Consider the following 25,794-nt stretch of genomic DNA (forward strand, 5'->3'; position numbering starts at 1 on the left):
CCTAGGCCCTTCCAGCACCCATATCACAAGTGTGTTTCTGTTCTCTTGACGGTCCAACGTTTCGCGAAGTGCACGGCTCTTTGCGAGTCTTAGAGGATGGAATTCGTGGAAGTTATCAACACTGCAAAGCTGCAGGATTCCTGTATCATCTGGGAGGTCATGGTGTAGTTCTGTAAGCTGCTTCCTACCACATACGAAGAGGTCAAGGGTCAGGCACAGTCGAAGTAAGGCGAAGGAGCTAATGCGAGGTCAGACCTTGACGAGATGCTCCCAATTGGTGCCATCAACTGCAGCCACTGAACTGCTGATGCTGAAAATAGTGTCCAGTCAGAGGCACACAAGCTAACAAGGGCGTGTAACAAGACAGACATGAGCTGAAAAAGAAAGGACGTGTAGCATACACATAGGTTGGTGGGACATGAGGACTTATAAACTGCGCCAAGTTTTCTCTGGTAACATTTGTGACGGGAACCAGATTGTCTCTTGACCAGCCAGCCAGCATATCTGTCAGTCCATGCCATTCATATCTAAACCCATTTTCCCGGATCATGTCGGTACTAATACAATTGTGCCACTCGGAGACCCACTCTTTGTTCCAAAAACAAGACGGTTCGCCGGTATGCTGTAGATTCACAACCAATATGCGGCCGTCTTCAGGCACACTCGGCCATCCCAAATACCCAGAGGTTTTATCTTCGCATGGGTCTGCCCATTGCCGCTGCCTCATGCATGTTCTGGAAAATCAACTTGAAGCCGTTGCACAGATCTTTCATCGTGGGATAGGGCTGTTTCATCAACTCGAACCCTTGTGGGATTACCCTCACGCTCCAGTCCATGAGCTTCGCGTTCTGGCCCGCCTTGAAGACAAGGTGGAACTGGCCGGGTCGTTCACGGTTGAGGCAAAATTGGTACATGGAGCGTTTGGGGTTTGCGTTGGTATAGGTGGTTAGCCACTCCTCTGTTTTGAGCGTCAGTCATGTCTCATATCAAGCTCACAAGGAACACAAACTCACCTAATGCGGCCTTGGATTTGTTCTGGAATTTCTCGTTGTTGCACATCTCGTCCACTTTTCGGGCCATGGCTTTGACATGCAGCACAATCAGTTCATCCAAGTCCGAGTAGTTGTATCTTCCACCTATCCTCAGGGTTCGTCCCAGAGAGAACTCGTTCTCTTTGTCCAATTCGAGCACATCGATATGTTGGAAGATGCCGTCGGCCACTTTCCAGGTCACTGCGAGATGATCGTTGCCCTTTGACGACGGCCGGATCACAACGTCACCACGGTTTTGGCTGCCCAGGTACTCTTCCGCTTGTTTCGAATTGAAAGGCCGGAAGAGAGGATGCTTGATCACTCGGGTGACCCGGTTGCCCAAGTCCGTTTTCTCTTCGAGCAACTTCTTGTCCGCCACCTCTTCGCGCTCATCCCATTCGTCGTAGTTCCGATCGTTGTGATTGTATCTCCTGAATGGTTTCTTGACCTGCTCGTCTCTTAAGCTCACTGTGACGATAAAGTCTTTGCGATTGATCGAGGTAATATGAGCTTGAACAGTCTGGTGGATGTTGTACAGCTGCTTTGGTGACATGGCAGGGTCTGCCCATTGGCGATCTTCAACCACCGCGTCCAAGCCGCATTCGAGTTTGCCCTCCATGTGATCATCGGTGACTCTCTTCAGCGTCATAGGAACATTCATGCCTCTCTGCAGGGACTCCCTCGTCTCACCTGTGAGCATTGTGAACACCTCGGACTCACCAAGGTTGACCCGGAACGGATTTCTCAATTCTTCATAGGGATCGTTGAGCTCAGCGGTGATATTCTCCAGTGTGCTGCGCTTTTTGGAGTTGAGGTTTTGTTCCAACTGTGCGGCATATTCCTCGAGAACCAGATCATGAACACGCTCTTGCGCTTCTTCTCGTATCAAGCGGCGCACAATTGCTCCCGATCCTCCCTCCTGTCTCTCGGCCTCAATGTCTTCTTCGTCGAGTTCGAGTGCATCAGCTGCCATCTTCCGAGCAATATCGTAGTCTTCGGGATGTATACGCGTGTTGTCTAGATATTCAGAGTCTGGATCTGACATCTCGAAGTCGATGTATAAGAAAGATGCCGCATTGGCCCAGACTTTGGGTCCCATGGCCTGGTGTTTATCGTTGAGACCCAGCAAATCCTCTCGAGCCCTGACAAAGCCATTGTTGAGGTTGATCACTTTGACCAGATGTGAAGCCTTTCGAGGTCCAAGACCAGCCACGTAGGGAAGCAGATTTGCCAACCCAGGATCAGTCACAGCCTCATTAATGTTCACGCCGGTCATGGTGACCGTATCCACAAGAGCAGTTTCCAGTTTCTTCAGTAATTTGTCTTGTGGCAGCAGGTTCTGGGCAGAGTGGAAGTTGATGGATACAATGTCTCGTCCTAGAGCCGCGTATTCTTTGAGGGGTGATTGCATGTACCTCGCAAGTCCAACACAGTAGAGAGCCATTTCAGGAACTCCTGGGTTATCGGCTTTCATTCGATCGCCAGATTTCGACATACGCGCCACCTCGTCGTTGACCAGAATGACGTCCAAGAGGTCGCTTCGATCTTGATCATCGTCATCCGTGTATGTCGCGCCACGAAGGTCATGGTTGCTGACCAATGTGGTCAAGTTTGCTAGAAGTTTGCGGGTGTCGGGACACCATCCTGAGACAGCGATGACTTCAGGTTCCCTCCTTCGGATAACTTCCAAGAGCGCGTCGACGTCTTTGCCGTCGGGGATGCCGCGTTCTCGGTTGCCGGGGCCTAGCTCCTTATACTGACCGTGCTCAAGAACTCTGCCCTCATCACTGACATAGGCCCAGTAAATAGGATCGCGTCCAACGGTCCCGCCACCATTGGTCATGGCCAAAACCCGCGGAATGGTACCTTTAGCCAAACCCCTCGGCTTCCATGGTGCCTGATCAAGTTTTGCATAGAATTCGTCGCGGCAGTCATTTCCAATGGTCGCTTCGCATTGTTCCTTGAGGTTTTCCTTGACCGATCGGGCCATCAATTTCATAATTTTGTCAACGGTGATTGACACCGCTTCTCGACGTTCCTGGTTCCACGCATCTGCTACAGTAGAATAATTGTCTGTTTCGATGTGCTTGTTGAGTTCTTTCTTGAATGCATCCAGTCCTGGCAGTCGGACCCGAATCTCGATTAAGCCTTCTTCCTCGGCCTTCAGCATCTTGAGGAACAAGTCGGGTCGATCACTGAAGTAAAATAACTTCTGGTTTCGAAGGTATTTGAACTCGTAATAAGGATGTTGTTCGTCGATCTTGCGAAGGCCTTTTTCGGTACGATGGCAATCAATAACCCCTTGGGGAAAGATTTTCTCTCTGATGAGACGTCGAATCCGTGGGTTCGTTGCCAACTGTTCAATAAACATGGCTTTGGCAGCCTTGAGCACTCGAGCGCCAGTAGGGAATTCATCGTCAACCATTGTATCAGCAAGATTCTCGGGGCTGTCAGAGGGATCCTCTGTGTACGTCCGGACACCTTCCCTGGCGGCGTTTCGCGCAAATGCGTCCGCAGTAATACCAAAGGCGCGAACGAGACCGAATGCCTTCGAGGCACGAATTTCCTCATAAACACTTCTGGTCGATGCTTTCTTCTGAGACATGCTCACCCCATTGGTCTCGCCATTCGAGGTCAACGCCAGATCTTTGAGCTGCGAAGCATACTCAAAATATAGATAGTCCTGTAAATCCTGAAGATCCTCCATCGTAGCGGCCCGGGGTAGGAGTTGTTCGAAGGTGGTGTCTTCCGGTACACTGGTCGAATGCAGATCCGCGTAAGTCTTCTGTAGCGCTCTTTTCCTTTCGATAAGCGCTCGATACTTTAGATCAAGCTCCAGTATGCGCCACAGATCTTTCTGGTTGAGAAGTTTGACGGTGTCGTCGATGACTTTCGGACTCCCATCTTCCTGCACACCGACCACCTTAGTCTGTGGGAACAGTAGATAATCTTTTCGGTGCATGTAGATGAACGGCGGTTCAAAGTCCTGCCGAGTCATCAAGTCCAGATTATCTGCGACAGCGCGTCTGAAAGGTTCGTGGTGGATCTCATCGTGCCCCTTCGAGGGTAGGATCAGATTGGCTATCCACAGTGCTTCTTCTTTGACCTCGTCTTCGGTAAGTTCAAGGTCGCGGTATGGTCTCCGGGCCAGCTGATGACGTTCGGGTATATCGGTGAATCGAATTTCATTGTCCTCGTCGGTGAGTAGTTTTTCCGCCAGCTGTGAAGGCTCAAAGACATCTCTGAGATGAAGGTTCTTGTCTTTTTCGGCTTCCTCTTCGTCAGCCTCTTCCTCCTTCTCTAGAGCAAAGTCGTAGTCTGTTCCATCACCAAAGGCCGCGCGAAAGTCTTCCAGGGCCTGCTCATCGAGCCCGGCTGCATCAGCAATACCCAGCTCCGCGATCCCACGACGATTATGTCTGGCCACTTCTTCATCTTCACGTTGCCGTTGTTGCTCTTCGTCTGAGAAGATATCCTCTTCGATGAAATCGTCAAACTCGTCCTGTAGCCCTCGTCGGTCCTGACGACTCCGCCGACTGTAGTCAACCGCCTCCTCTTCCTCGTCGGAATGACCGAAAATATCATTGACACCGTAATGCTGTTGCGCGTCACGGTCTTCCCGAGGGCCTCGCTTGAGTCTCTTGAACTTTGATTCGGTTGGTTCCTCAGTGGGCTTCATGCCGATGAGCTCCAAATCCTCTTCATCGAGATCTTCATCTTCGCGCTCTTCGCGGCGGCGCTTCTTTCGTTCTCGTCTTCGTTCGCGGCGGGCTTCTTCATCTTCTTCGTCCTCGTCAACAATGAAGTCTTTGGCAACCTGGCATAAACATTAGATTTTGGGATTTCAGAGGGTGTTAGCAGAGAGAGATTTTACCTCGGCTGCGGCCTCTTCATCTTCGTCCTCTTCCTCTTCTTCAGAGGAATCATCAAAATGTCCGTTCGCGCCAGTTGACTTTGGTCTTGCTTCACCCGTGTCTTCATCGAAGGATTCGTCCTCCTCTTCATCACCGAGAACTGCGCGATCATCGATGAGGTCCATGTTGATGCGAGGGCGAAGCGCAAGCAGCAGACCCGGTAAATTGAGATGATTCGAGGAATATGACCGATCCGCAGGCAGCAACGTCGCGGTAAAAGCGACAGCAACGGATGCTCAAATGTCCTGCCAGCCTGCGAAATCGCCCAAGGAACAGACACAAACTTAACACCCCGGCTAAATCACGGGCTCGGCAAAGCTGCCGCATCTCAGCAGGATCACCATGGGCCAAGGTACTAAGTACAAAGGATGGGTGGATCGGTCGCTTTCGGCGATTGGCTGCGTCCTTCTCCTCACATGAATCGAATCAACCGTCTGCTTGCGGTTCTTTTAGAACATGGGGAACTTCTGACTTGAAGCGTGAGAATAGGCGCTTGCGCTTGACCTCCTATTGACACCTATTGGCGAACTACTGGCCTATGCCATGCACTATTGACAGATATCGCCTCTTCAGTTCACGACCGCGTGCTTTTCTCAACCGTGCTGAAGCGCTTGAACCCCTATCTTCAGCGTGATTTCAGTTTCAGCAGCTGTCAACTGACAATCTCTTCACCCGCACGGCAGGTTCAAAGCAGGGTGTTTTGATATATTTTCACAGCTTTTCACTGTCCAGCATTGGTCAATCGACTAAAGGCTCAAAGAAAGCAGTCAGCTATTCATCCGTCTAAGCGCCTGATGGCCTTAGTTGGCATTGTCCTTGGGGTCTGACATAGCCGCCTCTCTTCTCTGTCCTGTCTGCATATCACACTTGCAGTCCCGCCGAAGCCTACGGTATATCCTCTTTCGACTTCCGTTCCTCCCTCACTAGCCTTGTTGCCGGACCGTTGTTACCGTCACCCAAGAAATATTCTCACACCATGTCGGACGCGTTCAAAGCCCGGACGCTGAAAAGGAAGAATGTCAAAGGGTTGGCGTTGAATGCACCGGCTCCTCGAACAGCACCCTCCGATGGCGATGCACAGATACCAGGGGCGCTTGGAAATTCCGAGAGTGACAGGACCGACACTTTGGAGATTGGCTTGGAATTCAAACTTGACCTCAGAAGTGAAGATCTGATCGTGCTGAAAGAGTTGGGTGCTGGCAATGGGGGTACTGTCAGTAAAGTCATGCATGCTTCGACCAAAGTGATCATGGCAAGAAAGGTATGTCCCGGCCCTTCGGCTGGAGGTTGACCTGATGCTGAGAAGGAACACAGGTTATCCGAGTCGACGCAAAAGAAAATGTCCGTAAGCAAATTGTTCGAGAATTACAAGTTGGCGCCGACTGCAGCTCGCCGTACGTCATTACATACTACGGAGCTTTTCAGAATGAAGCCCGGGACATTGTGCTGTGTATGGAATATATGGATTGCGGGTGAGTCACTTGTGGTCTGATGCTACCCTTCCCGCTGAACTGACGGCTTGCAGATCCTTGGATCGCATATCGAAAGACTTTGGACCCACACGTGTGGACGTACTAGGCAAAATTACAGAATCCATCCTGGGAGGTCTTGTATACCTTTACGAAGCCCACCGAATCATGCACCGAGACATTAAACCATCAAATGTCCTGGTCAATTCTAGAGGAATGATCAAACTATGTGACTTTGGCGTGGCTACAGAGACTGTCAACTCGGTGGCCAACACGTTTGTTGGCACGTCAACGTACATGGCCCCTGAACGAATTCAGGGCGGAGCATACACCATCAAGTCCGACGTTTGGAGCGTGGGATTGACGGTAATGGAACTGGCAATTGGAAGATTCCCATTTGATTCGAGCGATTCTGCCGCGGGCGACAGAGCAAGTGCTGGACCAATGGGAATTCTTGATCTTTTGCAGACCATAGTCCACGAACCGGCACCCAAACTCCCAAAGAGTGAGGCCTTCCCGTCTATTCTGGAGGACTTTGTGGCCAAGTGTCTGCTCAAGAACCCTGACGAGAGACCAACCCCCCGGGAGCTCTATGACAGAGACAACTTCTTGCAGGCTGCGAAGAGAACGCCTGTGGATCTGCAGGAATGGGCCGTCTCGATGATGGAGCGACACAACCGAAAATCCTACTTGGCACCTCCTGCACCAAAATCGCTGAAAAGTGATGGGACAAGCTCAGACAGCTCTCATACAACCTCATCGGCGTCTACGGCCTCATTTGCTGGCGATGCCCGTGGCACCCCTGTGACGGCCAAGCAGTATGCGAGTCCAACCTCTGGCAACATCCCCGTCGCGCCACCACAGTTTAGCTTTCAAGGGACACCGACTGGCATTGTGGAGAGATCGCCGCCGCCGCCGCTATCGTTACAGCATTTGTCTTTGGAAACCCGAGATGCGCCCAACGGAATTGGTCCTCGTGCTAACCGCCTGGGATACAACGACCGTGATAATATTCCCGAGCCTGCTTCGGCTATTGAGCCTTCTCAAAGACCGATGTTTCCCCCGAGGACGAGTAGTAGCGGCAATATTATCAATGGCAGAAATCCGTTGATGAGTCCACCGTTCACTGTGCGACAGCCTCCTCCAACTGGGCCGTTACCAGCTCCTCCGATGAAGGACCTACCTGCGCCACCAGCCTTGAAGAGTGCAGGAATAGCTAGCCCTCGTCGACCAAGATAACATTGCTTGAAGAGCAGGTCAGAGTACTTGGCTTTGGAGCGGGCTGCATCAAACATATCGTGACAAAAGTGGAGCAGGGGTATGGGCATGGGCATAGGGTATGGGAATGAGTTATATAGCATTTGATCCTGGCGTTGTGACAGAGTACACTGTGAGCATTTTCGAGCTTGTAGATCTTGAACACGAGAACAATTTATGGGGATTACTATGTCTATTATGGCGTCCAGATCTTCGCCGTTCGTCCCTGCGCCCCTTCCAGTGGCTCTGTTATGCCACCATGCTTACGAGGTACTTTCCCCAATAAGCGATCCCGCCAAAAACTGCTGCAAACTCATGCCCGATTCAGAAGAGGTGATGTCGGCTCGTGCGGCTATTTCAGTTCATCCCCTTTGCTTTCTCTAAAAGTGTGTAGTATGAATTTCAGGTAACGCCCTGTTCTTTCAAGGGACTGTGATGACATGTGTGTTCAATACTGAACCCGGACCAGCACTCGACCACCACCATTTAGGTCAGTGGACCTGAGAGCAGTGTAAAAAACATGCGGTTTCGAGCTGATTTGATCTCTGAGTCTCATATCTGCTTTTCTACCTCGTACAGATGGCAATGTAGTGCATGAGGGGTTATAGATTCTTATCATAAGCAAGGATCCGGGGCAGCAATTGACATGGCGCTTTTTGAGTCACGACTGGGTGGGTATTCATGAACGTGTTGTACCCATACTAAGGTAGTTTGAGAAGGCATTACAGAAGCAGTCGTTCTTGAATACTTTCGTCGATTGGAATGCATAACGTTCATCTTCCTCTTGCCCTCCCAACTTTCAGCCAACGGCCAATCTAGGGCACCTGGGGACCTCCGATAGGCAGTAGCTTAGTCAGAAAGTTGGCATTGGTGGCATCAACCAACTCCGTGGCATCAAGTTGCCTGTCACCCTGTCTGGCTGGAAGTGCAAATGAGGCCAAAGCCTGGCAGATTTGACCAGCAGACGATTCTCCTCTGTTCACCACCACTGCGACCGATCTCAGTAGACACACGCCTCCACGTTAGTCCAGGTGATGGAAGCCACCTCGGCGAGGATGGCCTCGCGAAATCAGTTTGTCTTTGACGGCTTCGCCCCGCCTCGTTCGACCCTCCAGCGCTTCATATACAATGCCTGCGACCCTATCGCCAACCTCGAACCTAATCTCGCCTTGAACCTCGAGATCGTCGACCTGGTAAACTCGAAGAAGGGCAATGCCCCGCGTGAAGCCGCATTTACCATTGTGCAGCTCATCAACCACCGGAACCCGAATGTGTCCCTCTTGGCCTTGTCGCTACTCGATATCTGTGTCAAAAACTGCGGTTATCCCTTCCACCTCCAAATCAGCACCAAAGAATTCCTCAACGAGCTCGTCCGACGATTCCCTGAACGACCCCCGCTACGGCCCACTCGTGTGCAGAGCAAGATCTTGGAAGCCATTGAAGAATGGCGGTCGACGATATGTCAAACATCCAGGTACAAGGAGGATTTGGGTTTCATCCGAGATATGCACAGGCTTCTGCTGTACAAGGGCTACATGTTCCCAGAGGTGCGGAGAGAGGATGCTGCTGTCCTGAACCCCAGCGATGTATGAGAACAGTCCCAGAAGAACAGTGGACCACTGCTAATCAGTTGCAGAACCTCCAGTCGGCTGAAGAGATGGAGGAGGAAGACCGAGCGGCGCAGTCAGCCAAGCTACAAGAACTGATTCGGCGAGGACGGCCGCAAGATCTGCAAGAGGCCAATAGGCTCATGAAGGTCATGGCCGGCTATGACACGAGGCACAAAACGGACTATCGGGCAAAGGCAGCGGAAGAGGTTGCAAAGGTCCAGCAGAAAGCCAGGATATTAGAGGAGATGCTTCAAAGCCATCAACCGGGCGAGAAGTTTGGCGACGGGGATGTTTTCGAGGTATGGAGTGTCGCATTGCAAGTGGTCAATAAGCTGACGAAGCCTAGGAGTTGGTCGGTGCACTCCAGAGCGCTCATCCCAAGATACAGAGGATGTGCGAGGAAGAGTCTGACGATGCCGAGGCGGTCGCTAAGCTCTTCGAAATCAACGACAGTATCCATCGGACGATCGAGAGGTACAAGTTGATGAAAGCTGGAGACATCGAAGCAGCCAACAGGATCGAAAAGGGAACCCTGGGCACCACGACCGGGGTCAGCAAAAACGCAGCAAACGAATTGTCGTTGATCGACTTCGAGCCGGAACCTCCAGCAGCGCAAACGATACCAAGTCAATCGAACGGCTCCCTCCTTGATGCTGGTCCTGCTTCATCCACTGCACAGCCCAGACCAACGACGGTCGAAGATGATTTACTAGGTCTGTCGCTGGACGACCCTGGCGCCGGCACACTGGGCGCGATCTCCCTTGGACCAAGCACGAATTTTTCAGCTCCTTCAGGGTCGATTTTCTCGACCACTTCTAATGTTGCCCCAACCCAGCCGGCGTTCACGCAAACCGCACCTCAGACTTCACCGAAATCCAATTACGACGCTTTTGCATCACTCGTCAGCTCCATCCCTTCTTCCAAACCTGCGACTCCAGCTCCTATGGCACAGCCGCCGCGGGCTGCAAGTCAAGCATTGGCCGATCCGTTTGCGGCGCTGGTGTCATCCAGCTCGCGGCCTTCAACGCCGTCAAGACAAGTCAACACCCCACAACCATCCACACAGCCAGCTTCGGGCATGAACCGAAGTCCCGCTGCACCAGCCGAAGACGAATGGACTTTCGAGTCGTCGCTGCCTGAACCACAAACGGTACAAGTGCTTTCCTCACCTCTCGGGATCGATTTTGAAGCCCGACGGACACCAGGGCAGAGCGCGATCCAGATAACGGCGCGTTTCTCCAACACAACGCCGCAAAAAATCACCGGGTTACACTTCCAAGTTGCCGTGGAGAAGAGCTACTCACTCCACCTAAAGCCACAAAGCGGGCGCGAACTCGCTCCCAATACACACCACGCTGTCCAGCAGGAGATTTTGCTCAACGGAGTGCCAGAAGGGAAAGGCAACCAGGTCAAGATGCGTTTCAAAGTATCATACGAACTGAACGGACAAGGACAAGAGCAACAGGGCAATGTTCCGCCGCTAGGGGTTAGTTAACGGCCACAGAGTATGATGAGGCGCCCTCAGATTAGATAGCACGTGGGCGCGTACGTATGCGCAGACACGGCGCAGCATGGATACCTACATGACATTCCGTTGCGAGCCGTCGCTGCATTTGGCATTCGGACAAAGTACCGTGATACTGTTGAGTCGGTAGTGTTCTGACCGTGGAAGCCACAGGAGCGGAACAAAGTGGCATGGCTGATATCACTTGTCATGTAGCGCCATCCCGTGCGTGAGTTTTGGGGGGGTTCTCCAAAGTTTCCAACTATTTGCTGTTCTTCCAAATAATGCGAGTTTGCTATCCCCACAAAAGGAAAAAAAAGAAAGGCCAGGCCGTAAACCTGGCAGGAAGGCAGGAAGGCAGGCCTGGCGAAGGTTTCCCGGCGTTTTCCTGATAGGAGGAGACGGACGCCTTATGCCCTATCCATTTTCTTTTCCCCCCGGGAAATAGGAAACGGCAGGTCATGGGAGAAACGCGGAGTTTTGGTGGTGGTGGCGGTGGTGGATGGCTGTCACGGCTGACACGTAGCACGTAGCACGCAGCACGTCGTCGTCACGTAGTCACGCCGAGGGGCCTACACCATCAATACGCGACTCCTGTATCAAGTACATTCCACATGGCGCCACCCATCCCAGTAGTCGAAGCAAAATCCAAAATACGAGATGCGAATAAGGCCCACGAGGCGAGAAAAGATAGATCTGGGTGGCGGTCTCGCGGTTCCGGGTTTGATCAAAGTCGATCTGCGCAAGGGAAGAGAGATCCAGGTATCGCTCCGATCTTGCAGACAAGCACAGGAACCAAGAGGGATCCATCAAAGGGGGAGACAGTGACTAGCAGTGCCGTCTGTTTGGAGCTAATCAGTGACCAACTTCTTGCGTCACGGGTGGATGGAATTGCGGCAATTGGTGGAGTCGCGGGATATACCTGAAGCTGGGCTGGTGTTGCGAATTGGGCTGCGATGTCTGTCCCAATCGCCGATGCAAAAGACATTGCGGCACAATTCCCCCCATTCAGCCTTTTACGGGGAAAGAAGAACCCATCTCTTGCTACCACGAAACTAGGTACCGTGGCTACCGGAAGTGTGCGATCCGACTATGGTGGTCTGCGAAACTTGCCTGCCGTGTCTGCTGGTGGAAAAGGATATCATGCAGCACATTAGTTCCAATTCTTGGTCCCAGTTAGCAGGGTCAGGCCAAAGAAACAAAGATTTCAGCCGGGGAAGTGTCCCTCCAACGTAGCCCTAGGGGGACGGCTGGTGGTGGTGTCTCATACCTGCATTCCCACTGGTCTCGAAATTGTCCGTCTTATGTCGGCAATCCCAGTTCGAGAGCAGGGAACAAATCCTGTGGTGGAGTCCACTTATCATGAGAGAGTACCGTGGGCGTCTAGACACAGGCGCCTGATGAGATGACCAAAGATGAATCGCCCGAGCAGGGGTATTTTGATCCTCGACTTACCGCTAGCAGCTACATACAGGATTTGTAACTCCTGGTCAATTGGGACCAACGCATCGTGCGGAAACAGTTTCCTGTGTGAGACCGTGCTGTCAGATCGAGAATGCCCTTTTCTATGACCGCAATCTCATCTTTCCCTTCCGCAATTCAGGCTTGTGAAGCCGCCGTTGGCACGGAGACGATAGCCGACAGCGCTAGGATCTGGCGCTACGACCGAGGTGAGGGGCTACTCGGTTCCCCATCGATTTCTGCTGATCCTTCGGGCAGATCGTAAAACTCTTGTTTGTGTCGGATGAGGCGAGTGAGGAGGAGGTGGAACAGTGCCGAGAAGGGTAGATTCTCGTGTATTGAAGCAAGTTAAGTGACGAACAATGAGATGGACCGAGAATAAGACAGCGGCGCATCCAACAAGAGACCAGACAAAGGAATTTGGCGGTCTGAGCAAGTATTACCGTGTCGCAGCTGCTTCTTGGGCGATCGACCAGCAGCAGAAGGCGATGGACGGATCCAGCCTCCGCTGGCACTGCGATCGATGACTGGAGGCGCTGGGGGCTGCAGTGGGCGCAGCCTGGACCTCGTACGGCCTCCCTCCCGCCAGCGGCCCAATGGTGCCCCGATCTGGGCTGCATTTTCACTCTGCGCTTGGCCTGCAGCTCAGCAACTCTATCGTGCTCCTACCTGCCGCTTCGGGTCTGGTCACTCTGACATCTACTGGCTTTTGCTGTCTTCATCCCAACAACCAGGCATCTTGCCACGGCTTGCTTCGAATTGCTGTCGTTAGAATGCCCATTCTGCCTCTGGTACCTCATGCTTTGACTTTATTCTCCCCGGCTAGTTGCTCCATGGACAACCAACTGCCGCCGCCGCAGTCCAATGGTAGCCTCAGCAGGCCTGCAGCCACAGATGCCGCTACTTGAGCCATGGCTTTCTCAACTCTTTCCTCTCTTTCCCCTCCCTCCTCTCCCTTTCATTGCTTGAGATTGGCTCCTCTGGCCCACAGCCTCCCTCTCCTCGCGATCTTCGGACTCGACCCTAGATAAAACTCCCTGGGGATCGCCTCTTCCCTTGCTCATCTCATGAACAATCGCGCCCACTTGGTCAACCCTCCAAGCGACATTGTGCCCTGGTCTGAACTTCGCTGACAGATACGAGCTGTCTCAGTGTGGTCACCCTTGTCCTCATACCAGGAAACTGTCATTTCTTGGACCTAGCAACATTACTGCTTGGTTCGCCACTTGCAGCTGCTCTTTTATGGTCAAACCCGCCCCCCAGGCAACCACTCCATAACGTTTCTTCATACCTTGTAGGCATACTGGCTACGATTGTGCATGCTTTGTTCGGAACTCAACTCAAGATACTTTCTGTTGCTACAGTTGCTATAGCTTGTCTGTCCATCTGTGCAACGGAAGCCTTATAGCTCATCGATCATTGGAGTACCAATTACTCCCGCTCCAAGGCCACGCCCGTCGCACTGAAACAAGCTACTCAGGACACCGTCTGGACGCCAGTCTCCGACGACCTGCCCAACATGCCGCCAATGCGAACAGTGTCGCGGGAGAAGCCTCCAAAGACGCAGCGCACTCAAGAGGAGAACCAGGAGAGGTGAGCATATCTGGCTGGTGCAGCTTGTCCAATATACTGACATTGATCAAGAGCATATATCGCTGCGTCGAGAAGGAGTGACCGAACTCTCGAGGCTCGCGTGGAATCAGCACGGAGGGCTTCAGAAGTTCACAAGAGAAGAACTGGACGGGCGCTCCGGATAACCGCCGAGGATGTCATGAACGAGGAGATGTATGAGGAAGAGGGGGATGACCTGCCCCTACAATATCGACGTCTTACTGCACATTTGCAAACGAGCTCGGCCGATTTCAATCGCCGCTTCGCCGCTTATTTGACACACCAGGTGGCGGTCCGGAGTGCCATAGAGCAGATGGCTCGAGATCCTCATGGCCAGTATCCCAACAGCGGGGTCAATATGTTTCCATCACCCATGATTGCTCAACATAATATGGCACAGTCGCTAGGGGGATATCAGCGCCCTGCTCCGTACCCTTCGCCTCATCAAGCCCATTTTTCCCTGAATAGCGCCCGGATGGCAGATTCTTCAGCATCAGCAACCAAGGACCAAGAGTCAATATCGCCCTCCGCACCTGTGCCTGCTCCAGGCGCAATGGATCACAGTAACTTGTCGATTCATGGCTCGGCACAGGTGTCAGACCAGTATTCTGGAGAGCATGTCAAGGGTCCGGGCCCAAGAGCAGATTTTGAGTTTTCGCCACAGCGTCAAAACCCCAGTGCTGCTACCTCTCCTCAAGGCCGATCCAATTCATTCACACCATTGTGGCAGGACATGGGGCCATTCACCACTTCATTGCCTCCGGAGTCGCAGCAGATGTTCGCGTATGCACCTGGCTTTGACGTCAATGATCCTTTTTATGCCATGCTTATGCGTGGCTCGGACCAGTACGTCAGCAATTCATACTACCCTTGGAAAAATACGCACAGTTCTGTTAAAGATATATCTGCGAACGACTCAGCCTACCAGGGAATGAATGCAACTCTGGCGCCCACGGCACTGGACAATTTTTCCGAGGGCATACAGAAGCGCACCAATAGCACCATTTCGACGGCCACGACAGTGCTATCACCTGTCTCTGGAGAACTGGCCGAAGCAAAGTCTCTCTCCAACTCAGGCTTGGACTTTGTAAAGCAGGAAGCCAGAGAACCCAGTTTCGTTGCTGGTAACGACGGCCTAGACTCGGGTCATGGTACCCCTCCCGGGGACGGATTTTGGGACCACTTTGTCCGAGATGGTAGCTGGGATGGTGGCGACAACGACGTACAAGCCTTTTTTAGTGGGCACAACCTGGATAATACCGATGTGGATCTGAAGGTCAAACTTGAGGTACATGATTGACTAGCATTGAGCCACAGGGCAGAGAGGTCACAGCATCTTCTGGTCACAAAATGGGTCGGAGTGTCTTTGTAAGTTCCGCATGGTCCTGCTCAACAGTCCTCTACAATCAGAAAACAAGAAACAAGAACTGGGGGACTCTTCTTACGCCAATCCAAGTTGGATATGGCTGTGAGAGATTACTACCGGCTTTTTATCATGAGGTCGACTGCATTCCAATAAATATTGGTTTCAGTCCTCGTATATTCGCAAGACATGGATGCCGGTGATGTATGTGGAAGTCTAAGTACAGCTCGTGATCAAAATACCCAAGGAGCAACGGAGTCATGTATGGAAAAGAGATTCTCCCTCTTTTTGGGTATCTATCATAAACAATCTCCAACAGCAAATACCTACGTCCGTTGCGTTACTACTATGTATATATAGATATAATCTCCCCAACACTCGTCTACTACGACTATTTAGCTAGCTCGTCCTCGCCGCGTTGCTCTCGCGCCATCAACTATCTGCTCCCTCGTCTACTCCTCTTCCGCTCCCTTGGCACTCCCGTTGTAGAAAAGCTTCAGAGGCTTAACTCTTTCGCAACCTTTAGAAATCCATCTCAAACCAACCACCTTCGTCGCGATGAACTTGGATCACTTATCAGCAACAGACCAAGAGATAGTGGACTGGTGCTATACCAACCAACCGCAACCGGCGGCCTACGCTGCGCGTTTGCTGGGCCCACACTCGTCCAACGTCGTTCTTCGACTCAACAACCAAGCGGTAGTCAAATTTGGCTATTCGGTCACCCCCATCCGAAGCAGCGAACCAAAGACTTGCTCATCTACGCGTGAATTGTGGGTGGCTGCGGATCCCTCGGGTGTATCGATTCTTTCAAGACCCAGGTCCTTTGGAGAATGACTGGAGAGGGAAATGTGGATACCCCGTGATGGAATAGATCCAGGGAACCAAGCTGTCCGACGTCCCGCTGGACAAAACTCCCAGAGCACTGTGATAACTACGTACAGGGACGGATTCTACTTTACTAAGTGGCGAGGCTTAGTTTTGCCAGTGAGCCACGGTGGTTCGAACCATGCATGGCGGCGTAATATCGAAGACCTTGATAGAATCCGCTTGTATGTCTCGGGACCTACATGAATTGCTAAATGCATACCGGGGACTTCCCAACACGACGTCGCAGATTGTCTATCGATAGCAAGTCCTGGCGCGAATGGCTTTCCCATTCAAGATAGGTAGGTCACCTTCCTCCCACTCGACTGTAACACGAAGACGGAAGGCCGAAGAAATCGATCCCACTCCGGCTATTGGGTCATCTTCCATTTTCCATCTTCCACCTTCATTTAAAGCGTGCCGCCCATCATGACACCTGTAGCGTCACATCACATCGTATTAGTAAGTTCGTTAGCAAGGTAGGTAGTCACTGAGTTGGAATGAGGTGAGTGGGGTAGAGTAGAGTCGAATTGGCAATGTGCTTGTGTGCTTGCTAAGTCTTGCTTGATTGGGCCCCCAGACCCCAGACAGATAAGATCCTCGCAAAGGAGGGAACGCAAAAACTACTTTGGGGATATATACGTACCGATGGTCGAGAAGATAGTCCATATCGTGGCAATCTGGCTGAGTTTCGGGGGGCAGTAGCTGGATCAAACGGTGTCAGTCCGGGAATTTGTCCGTATGTATGTACTCGGTAAAAAAAAGAAAGATGGATAGGATAGGATGGCTCAACACGAGATCCCTTCCGGACTCTCGCCAGGAAAAACTCACTCGTCTCCAGATGCTCGAACATATCCCACCCACCACACCCACTGGGCGGCCCAGCAGCCAAACATGCCGGCGATGGAGCGCAAGGCAATCTTCTTCAACAGGGCGCCGTTGCCCTTGCGGCGCTCCTCGTCCTCTTTCCTCCGTTTCTTCTCCAGGCCCGCCCAGATCTTTGTGAGCCGCGCGTGCTCTGCTCCCACTTGGGCGCAGAATGTACACAGCTCGTTCCAGGCCTGGAGAACGCGTAGCTCGGACCTCTGCTTGGTTTCCTGGTTGCGGATCGAGGCCTCGAGGCTGGCTACAGAGTCTTGGTCTCCGCCTGTGTTCTGGCCGCCACCGATCAGATTCTGCAATTGGGTTCCGAGGCTGACTCCGCGAACCAGCGCAGCATCGATCTGGCGAAGGTGGCTCAGCTCTTGATGCTGTGTGGGCTTTCGGCTATTCGGGTAGTTGTACAGCTGATGCTGCAAATCGCTGATATGCTTTAACACGAGTCCGTTCTCGGATACGGCGTACCTGGGAGTCTGCTGACGCTGCTTTCTGTATTCGTCAATCAGAAATTGCAAAGTCCGTACCTTTACCTGCGTCTTCACGAGTGCTGCTTTTAGAAATGTGATTTCCATGGAGGTCGAGTTGATTTGATCCGTCGAGGCAGCTCTGTTCGCGCGCACTGCCGAGTTCAATTGAGCAAAGGCTCCTTTAGAGGCTCCGAGATCGACAAGTTGCTTGCTCGGAAGTTGAATCCAGATGGAATAGGCCCGAAAATATGCCTCTTCGGCATTGCCCGCGGGGCCCCTCTCTCTCTGCTGCCGGAGGGCTTTAGAAGCTGTGACCAACCTCTCCGTGTCACTAGTAACATATGTCTGTAAAGCCTGCCAGGCCCTCGCCAGTGCCTCGAGGGCCCTGATTGTCTCAGTGTAAGCATTCCCCAATGCCTGCTTCTCGCGTTCAAGGTCGGCGCCAGTGGGTGACCAGGCATCGAGGTTCGTTCTTAAAGACCTGACCTTCATCACCCGAGCTTCCGCGAGGCTCTTGGATCTTGCAGCCTTCCTTTTGAATCCCCTGATGGTAAAAGCCACGGCAGCAACATAGTTGCTCATGCCAAGCATGGACCAGAGGCACGTTGCGACAGCGATGAACATGACACTGAGCCACATGATCGACCCTGCATACATGACTGCTGCGTCTTTGCCTCGCGGAGCCTGCTGAAGTCGTCCGACCTGGTAGAACTTTTGCACACGCGCATAGTTGGTGGCAACCCCCATATAGTATGCCCCTAACGCTTGTAATATGACTTCGGCCAAGAGAGTCGAGCTCGCAACCGAAAAATAGATGGCATCTTCTGCCTGCCAGGGGATGAGGGCGATGATCATCCATGTAATTCTCGGACGGGTACACCACAACAGAACGAGTTGCCCGACTTGAACAGCACTGTATCCTGGTGTAGATTTAATGATATATGCCCCGATAACATTACTTGTAACGTGGAGCATCACGGTAGCCGGTCCGGTCAGAAGCCACATGCGCGAGCCACGGTGGCCACATCGACCCCGGGTCAACTTTTTCATGACATCGCGTCGGCCAAAGACAGGCACCAGCAAGGCCATGGCAGCATTTACGGCTGCGAACGCCACCAGACTGCTCGCTGTCGACGGGCATTCTCTAGGCGGGAGGGGTTCTGTAGCGTCAAGTGCTTTGGTCGGCGTGATCTGGATGCGCCAGTTCCATGGCAGTAGTTCATCGTCTTGAACACGAAGCAATGTGAGCCAGTTACGGGGCAATCCATTCCAATCGGCGACTGAGCTGCAGGTCGAATTCAGCCACTTGAGGTACCCTTCCCGTTCCCAAGAAAGCTTGCAATTTCCTTTGCAGGTGGTCTCATAACCGACTGTGCCATGTAAGCATCGCAACAAGACCCCTGGCCGAGATCAAATGGTGGCTAGTGCGAGCTTACCTGGGCGGCAGAAACAAGAAGCCTTGAATCCCACCGTCGTGGCTGAGCAGTTACCTCCTCTAGGATCCAAATCACAAAGAAATGTGCTGCAGTCCTGTTCCGTCCTATTCAGGACGTCGAAGCAACCATTTGCCTCGAGACATGAGGGCCAACTAAAGTCGCTTTGGTCCTGATAGCTGGTGTTCATCAACATCAAACCATCTTCCCATCCATTTGGCAGTCCGGGGTACTCAGGGATATCCTCGCAGGTCTTATTGAGCCAGAGATTTAATTCCGTCCTTTCAATCGCCGTCGCATTGCACTTGTTCTGAAGATCCATTCCTTTGCAAAAGCACCTCTTATCAACAGCACTGTTGATCTCAGTACAGTTGTTTCTCTCAACAATGCACACGTCAGAAGTGCACCGATGTATCGTGTTGTTCACTATGATGGAGCAATGGTTGGGTCCCGGTGCTGTAGGGGGTATAAAGGTGCTGCTTTTGACAATGGTCGTATTGGACACAAGCAGAGTATCTCGCCAATCCTTTGGCCAGCCAAACTCAACTGTAGGATTGCATATTGTACTGGCCCAGAGAAGGAGACTGGTCCGTCCCGCGGCAGAACAGATATCATGGCTTAAAGTGTATGCATCTTTGCAGAAGCCTTTCCGTTCAATGAACACACTCGAGTCATCATCAGGGTCGTAACCTCCCCATGTGCCATAAATAGGTGAATAGCCTTTACCTGGATCTTCAGGAAAGAAAATTGCAGCCTGTGAAGAATTGTAGAGGTTAGGCTCCCAAATAGTCTCCTCGAATTCGGCACACATTGAATTTACTATTTCAGGTCGCGCATATTCGTTCCTGTATAGACACTGCGTAAAACCTAGACAGGGGCTCGCTCTGTCACCGTAAACATATGAGGTGTAGCCAGGGTCCCACCAGCCGATAAACAAAAATGAGGGTTTTAACAGCCCGTCTGTCCAATTCTCGGGAAGCCCACGCCAATCGTCCAGATCGCCGCAGGTGGCATTTAACCAATAGAGGTAACTCGCCTGAGATCTCGACCCGGAGCACTGATGAGAACAAGTGGAAGAGGAAAGATCTGCGCAGATGCAATCTTTGCTGATCAGAGTGTCTGTTTGCATGCAAGCACCAATGAAGGTCACCGTGCACTTTTCTGCTGAACATGAAGCCATGTAGTCTGGATTGAAGGGGCATTGAGGGCCGTGGCTTAGGCAGTCTGGCGGAGTTCGCAAGTCGGAAGGGAATACCCATGGTGGAGACTTAGGGATTGTATCCCGCTGGGATAGCTTTGGTGCTGGTTGCATTGCAGAGAGCCTGTTCTCAAATTGCCCAGGACGTTGGGGACCCGACCGAGCTTGAGGGAATGCAGATGAGGCTGAGATCAAGAGGCACAACCCTAGCAGAGTGAAGCCTACACCACTGAAAACCCCATGAGAAGCCTGATGAACACCCATGATATGCGAGCCTTAGAGATTCGATGATCGACTCCTCGCAGAGGGAAGCGCTGTTAAAAGCAACAAGGGAGGCAACGTCAAGCGGGGTCTTTGGACGTCGTACTGACCTGAAGGAAGGAGGGCGGGAACAGTTCAAAGTCATGGGCAATGTCTGCTTTCTATCTGCATGGCGGGGGCACAGGATTGGTAGGAGAATGGTGTTTACCGATAAGTCAGCTCCAGCCACCCCTTTGGGGGCTTCTGGCTCGATTAACAACGCCCGAGGCGCCCAAGGCAGTGTCAAAGGGCGAAATATCAGGTCCCTAGTCGACATCGGGCCATGCTCAAGCAAGGAGATGGTTCATTGGGCGCTGATAGGGTTTGTCGTCCGAGCAAAACTCGTAACCTCAATTGGTTCTCTAGAGAACATGACGGAGCACCTCCGTCGATTTGATGCAGACGGATCAGGTGCATGTCTGGCTGAGACAGCCTGCTAAGCCTCTGGACCCAAAGTGGACTTGGCAACTCAACAAGGTGGACTGGAACTGAAGAGATGAAGGAGAAGGCCATGGCTGGCCAATTGTGTGTTCCTTTTGATCCCCGATTCTTTGAACTGACAGCCTGATTTCAATGGGGTTCCCTGCAGAAGCGAGGGACTCAGAGCTAGTCTCTAGTTAGGCTGTAGGCGCAAACCGCAACGGGGAACGCCTCGCAGTCCGGAGGAAGACAGTTTAGTTAACGGCTTGGAGGGAGAGGCTGCCAGGACTGTGTTATTCTTAGTGAGATGTTTGCGATTTGTTCATCGACTTTGGCTTGCAGATTGTGTTGAGGTTGGCCAGACCGACTGCGGTTTAAGGACGTGCAAGGACGTGACAGCCTCGGCATATCAGTACACGTGACAAGCGGCAAGCTGGATCATCACGTGGTCGAATTTCTGACGTCAAGAATGGTCATGACAGCCTTGGGTTGTCACAGCGCAGCGGAGAGGACATCTGGCAAGTGGAATGGGCAGGACACAGATTTACCTATTTAATTAGCTATGGCATGTATGTGTCCCTCGATTCTATCGGTGGAGGTGTACGAGGGTGACTGCGACAGGCCCAGCGAGAGACAAAAAGAGTTCATCTCATCTGCACGAGCTGAGGACAGTTGCGGGCCTGCACAGATGGTGCATAGCTGGATGGAACTGAATCCTCACTTGCTGTGCGAACCTGGTCGCAGGCCGGTCACCGGGAAGGGGAGGGTAAGTAGCCTTGAAGACAAAAGCCTGATTCAGCCCGCTTCGCGGTGGTCTGTCACCATGCTCTCTCCATCCAGAATTCCATCGTCTGTCATTACTCCAAGCAGTCTAGGTCGTCAATATCGTGTAGTCGGTAAGCTCGAGGTTCCTTTCCTGGCTTTCCGGGCTCAATAGGCCCAAATAATGTGCTTTTCTGTGACAATTCAAAATAGTCTTTCCAAACAGCCCTCCTCCCCGCCTCGAATCATTTGGGGGGAGCTGCCATCCCGTTCTTTGTTCGAAGATTCGATCCTCGCGCTTAGCCTCGGTGCTTAGTGCTTGTGCTCCCTTCTGATCAACGATTCCCCGTTGTGCTGCTCTTCCGGCTCAACTCTCCGCTGGGTCGGAGCCCGCTTCCGCCATTACTACCGACACTGGGCCGTTGCCCCAGGTCAAAACTTCTCCTAACACTACTTGAGCTGCTTCTCCTCCGTCGCATTCTTATCTCATTTGGATCCGCGACGTCCGCGACGCCACCCGCACGTGCGAACAGGATTAGAATGTCGGTGAGGGAAACCACGCCCACAAGACGACCAGAGATGCGCGCTCCTGGAAGCGAAGACGCCGAGATTGAGGGTCCCGTGGGAGAGATGAATGGCGGTTTGGGAGAACTATCCACGACAGCGCCCACAGATGTTGAAAATGGGTCGGATGAGGGAGTGGGCACCGCAACCGGGGGCGTGATGTGGTGACTTCCTCCGCTGTTTAGTGAGAGGTTGGAGGAGTGACTTGACGTCGGAGCCAGTGTGGCACTATGCATCAGTGGTGTCGGCGGACCAGAGGAGCTGGGAGAGACGGGCTCGGTTATCCACATTCTGTGGGACTTCGTTGCGACCAGCTTTGCAACTGTGTGCGCAAGGGTCGAAAGCGGAGTGACGTGGAAAACGGGGAACGAGTCTTTCCCTTCATACATTCCGCGTGTGGAGAGAATGACAGTGATGAAATGGATACATGTGTTGCGGAGGAGCGGCAAAGAGGTAGACTTTGTGAGGAGTTTGACGTCGACATTGGAGATGTTTCCGATTACGTTGAAGTTGTGGTCGACGACGGCGAGAGAAGAGACGCCCTCGTTGAGCAGAAGCGTCAAGGCCTCGAAAAGAGGGCGGTCACCACTAGATACAGGGTTAGAATTGCTCGACACAAGTGTATACGCTTGGGCTTACTTGATAGCAATCACATCTTTGGATCCTATTCTCAAATCACGGAGATTTTGCAGGTATAATTGATCCAACATAGGAAAACTCCGGCCATTTTCCCACAGGAATCTGACCAGACGACTCTGGCTGAGCACGCCGGTTGCTTCTTTTGTAGTCTCGTCGATCACCACGACTCGATGCACCCCTCTCCCGAATGTCTCAATAGCTTTGAGCAGGTCGGCGTTTTCGTCAAGGAAAGTCAAAGGCTCTTTTTTGCTCAGATCCTGGATCTCGCGCAAGTGTACGCGTTTACCTTCCCTCGCGCGCTGCGCCAGTTCCATGAAGTCTTCTGCATGTTCATTGTCATCGGGGTGCGAAAGCCCTATTACTAGCAACAGGTAGGCATTGAGGTCGCGGTGGTCAAACGTGCCGATGACAGGGGAGCCTGGTTTTTCGCGGATGAGGACCACTGGGGCGCCTGACTGGATGAGTAGCTAGCATGATACCCTCCGTCAGTTCACGGTTGGCTTGGAGGAGGGAATGAGCACACTCACATTTGTAGCCGACTCTATCGGGGTGTCATTGTCCACAAATCTCAGATCGTCCGGGTTGACCAGCTCTTTGACCTTGACCTCAGTCCAATTCCTCCCCGCAAAGCGAGGGTCTGGATTCCGCATAGGTGGGTTGTCAATCAGATCTTGGACGGCGAGATGGGATAGTGAGGGTTGTCTTTGCGATCGAGGAGAAGGAGGATGACCTCGTAATTCGTTGAAACTCTGGCGGTGATGGGCTGCCGCGCTGGGCATAGACGGGATGCGTAAGGACGGTGTTCTGGCACCAGTTGAGGGTGATTGGGACTGAGAGTCCATGCTGGAGCGAGAAGATATAGTCGTTGAAGGAGGGGAGGTGACCGGCGGGTCCCGGTTAGGCGTCGACATAATCCTATCAGCCAAGGAGCAACTGTTCGTGTTTTGTTGGTCGCTTCGTATGGGAATTGAAGATGGAAATGCGGTGGAGGTGGGGGTAGTTCGCACCTCAATTGGTCGTGAGGGGGGAAAAGTTTGTTACAGACAAGTACTGAGAGTGGTGTGATTGTCCTTGTTATCTCTTTCCAGCAGCAAACACAGTTCTAGATGCTCGATGCGGTTGAAGATTGATCGACTTTTTCGTTATCAGATCCGCGCAGGATGAGATCATGTGAGGTGTGTAAGTGCATTGGCAAACCAGTTCCCTGCTGATCCGTGCGTTGCGAATATTTCAGTGTGTATGTATGTATTCGTAATGAGGCTCACTATCTGACTTTCTAGGTATCTAGTAAGGCTGGGGCTAGGCGCCCGATCCCCAAAGGCATCGTAGTTGCGTCAGTTGGACTAAACTGCCGACAAATCTCTCCTCAGACATTTGCACATTGGTACGCTGTTAGCGGTGTGAACTCTATACGGAGCACGAGGGCCAACGTCCTCGTCCAGATCACATCTATGACGTGAACTCATTGAGCATGTCGGTGATATTCTTGCCACCCGACTTTATGACAGGCCTTTCCCGCGACCCTCGCTTTGGAGGAGGCGATGCGGCTCCTGGGGTTCCTTGGTCTTGGTTTCTGACCCTCTTCGTCGGCTCACGGTTGCTCCTGATGGAAGAAGATCCTCCCTTGGCCTTCCAACTGTGTGTCTTGATATTCTCCAGGAAAATCGTCCTTGTGGAAGGGAAGTCATCAACAATATGCGACCACTTTCGAGGATTGCCGATCCATACTTCCAGCAATGGAAGCCCGTCAGCAAGGCTGGGCCGACGCTTGTGTGCTAACTGGCTGTACAGCTCCAGACTGTCGTAGTAGCAGCCCGACACCGAGCCAAAAGCAAAGTCCTGGCTCCCAAGGATTGGTCGCAAGCTTTTGGCACTCTTCTTTGCGTGCCTAGCCTCCCACCCTGCGGTTTGCGCGGTTGATTCCCACACTCCACGGTTTTTCTGGTGCATTTTCGGGCAGTCTGTGATGATGATCTGGCATAGAGAGGGGAAGAACTCTGTGTATTTGAAGATCCAGTCTGATAGATGTTCCTGCCAGCCAAACAATATCACCCGCAGGTGTTGAAAGGCCTCTCCCGACCGTGCAAGATCTGCCCAAGAACGCAAGACACGTTCATCAAATTTGGAAAGATTGTTGTCGATCGTGACCTGACCATCTGAAAGATCCAGCACGGCGAGATTTAGTATCGTATGTATCGAGACAAGGCTGCTTATTGCCATCTGCTTTGGGGAGATTCGCAGGCAAACAAGCCACTGTAATTCTTTAGACGTGATTCCGTTGAAGTACTCCGTAATTGGTACTGATAGCTGCTTAATGTCCAGAAGATACCGGTATTCGCGCCTCCCAAACTCTTCTGAACTGGGATATGCCGCTGCCAGTGTTCTCCAGGCATGAAAACTCTCCGCCCGCCTAACTCTAGATATCAGCAACTGTGCAGATGGGGTTTTTCTGAAAAATACTACATTGAGAGCAGCTGTTCCCAGACCTTCTGTGCTATTGCCCACGGTACGGTCGCGAAGTGTTCTGGTGTTAGATTTCTGAACTGACTAGCAACTTTGGTCCTCGCCATAGCCCCTAAGGAACGGGCTCCTATTGAATTCGGGGGTGGCTTCTTGACCAAATTAGGTGTCTTGGGTTCACCTATCCAGTCCACATATTTGCTTCGATTTGGACGTACTTCTATTTCAGAGTACACTTGTCCCGACTCCGCGTCGAACTTTCGTACCGTTGGTGGGTCTGGACGAGGCGCAGAACTGTATGAACCCGACGGTGGAGGCTTCCTATTTGCTGGTCCCACCGTATATTTCATGTTGCACTTTGAGACCTTTTATATCCTCATTAAGTCTTTTGGCGCAGTCACATCCAGTGACGGTGCCTCGAGAGATAGTCGTACGCTTGCCGGGGATCTCAGCTGACCAAAGTAGACCTTAGTAGCTTGGTCATCGTAATAAGAGACTCTTTGGCCATTGTGATATTTCTCAAACTTGCAGATCTGATGTCAAATGGGTGGTATTCGGTACATGAGACGGTTGACTTGATGAAAG

The 25,794-nt window shown here is 52.2% G+C and overlaps 6 protein-coding genes across 6 annotated transcripts; 2 read left to right on the forward strand and 4 right to left on the reverse strand.

Annotated features, from left to right (window-relative positions):
- Window positions 1-689: 689 nt before the first annotated feature.
- On the reverse strand, window positions 690-5,070 carry AYO21_01575 (hypothetical protein; the record flags this gene model as incomplete). Its single annotated transcript, XM_022651557.1, has 3 exons — window positions 690-958; window positions 1,014-4,848; window positions 4,906-5,070. The coding sequence occupies 3 exons, from the start codon at window positions 5,068-5,070 to the stop codon at window positions 690-692; spliced, it is 4,269 nt and encodes a 1,422-aa protein (XP_022516070.1).
- Window positions 5,071-5,921: 851 nt separating this feature from the next.
- On the forward strand, window positions 5,922-7,653 carry AYO21_01576 (hypothetical protein; the record flags this gene model as incomplete). Its single annotated transcript, XM_022651558.1, has 3 exons — window positions 5,922-6,206; window positions 6,260-6,417; window positions 6,471-7,653. The coding sequence occupies 3 exons, from the start codon at window positions 5,922-5,924 to the stop codon at window positions 7,651-7,653; spliced, it is 1,626 nt and encodes a 541-aa protein (XP_022516071.1).
- A 1,073-nt stretch (window positions 7,654-8,726) lies between these two features.
- AYO21_01577 (hypothetical protein) lies at window positions 8,727-15,157 on the forward strand (the record flags this gene model as incomplete). The annotated part of the gene is made up of 5 exons (XM_022651559.1): window positions 8,727-9,257; window positions 9,308-9,580; window positions 9,628-10,767; window positions 13,655-13,839; window positions 13,891-15,157. The coding sequence occupies 5 exons, from the start codon at window positions 8,727-8,729 to the stop codon at window positions 15,155-15,157; spliced, it is 3,396 nt and encodes a 1,131-aa protein (XP_022516072.1).
- A 1,757-nt stretch (window positions 15,158-16,914) lies between these two features.
- Window positions 16,915-19,677, reverse strand: AYO21_01578 (hypothetical protein; the record flags this gene model as incomplete). Its single annotated transcript, XM_022651560.1, has 2 exons — window positions 16,915-18,803; window positions 18,870-19,677. The coding sequence occupies 2 exons, from the start codon at window positions 19,675-19,677 to the stop codon at window positions 16,915-16,917; spliced, it is 2,697 nt and encodes an 898-aa protein (XP_022516073.1).
- Window positions 19,678-21,881: 2,204 nt separating this feature from the next.
- AYO21_01579 (hypothetical protein) lies at window positions 21,882-23,591 on the reverse strand (the record flags this gene model as incomplete). The annotated part of the gene is made up of 3 exons (XM_022651561.1): window positions 21,882-22,698; window positions 22,750-23,204; window positions 23,277-23,591. The coding sequence occupies 3 exons, from the start codon at window positions 23,589-23,591 to the stop codon at window positions 21,882-21,884; spliced, it is 1,587 nt and encodes a 528-aa protein (XP_022516074.1).
- Window positions 23,592-24,198: 607 nt separating this feature from the next.
- On the reverse strand, window positions 24,199-25,559 carry AYO21_01580 (hypothetical protein; the record flags this gene model as incomplete). The annotated part of the gene is made up of 2 exons (XM_022651562.1): window positions 24,199-25,159; window positions 25,213-25,559. The coding sequence occupies 2 exons, from the start codon at window positions 25,557-25,559 to the stop codon at window positions 24,199-24,201; spliced, it is 1,308 nt and encodes a 435-aa protein (XP_022516075.1).
- Window positions 25,560-25,794: the final 235 nt, after the last annotated feature.

This window comes from Fonsecaea monophora, assembly GCF_001642475.1.
Source record: "Fonsecaea monophora strain CBS 269.37 chromosome Unknown Scaff6, whole genome shotgun sequence".
Lineage (NCBI taxonomy): Eukaryota > Fungi > Ascomycota > Eurotiomycetes > Chaetothyriales > Herpotrichiellaceae > Fonsecaea > Fonsecaea monophora.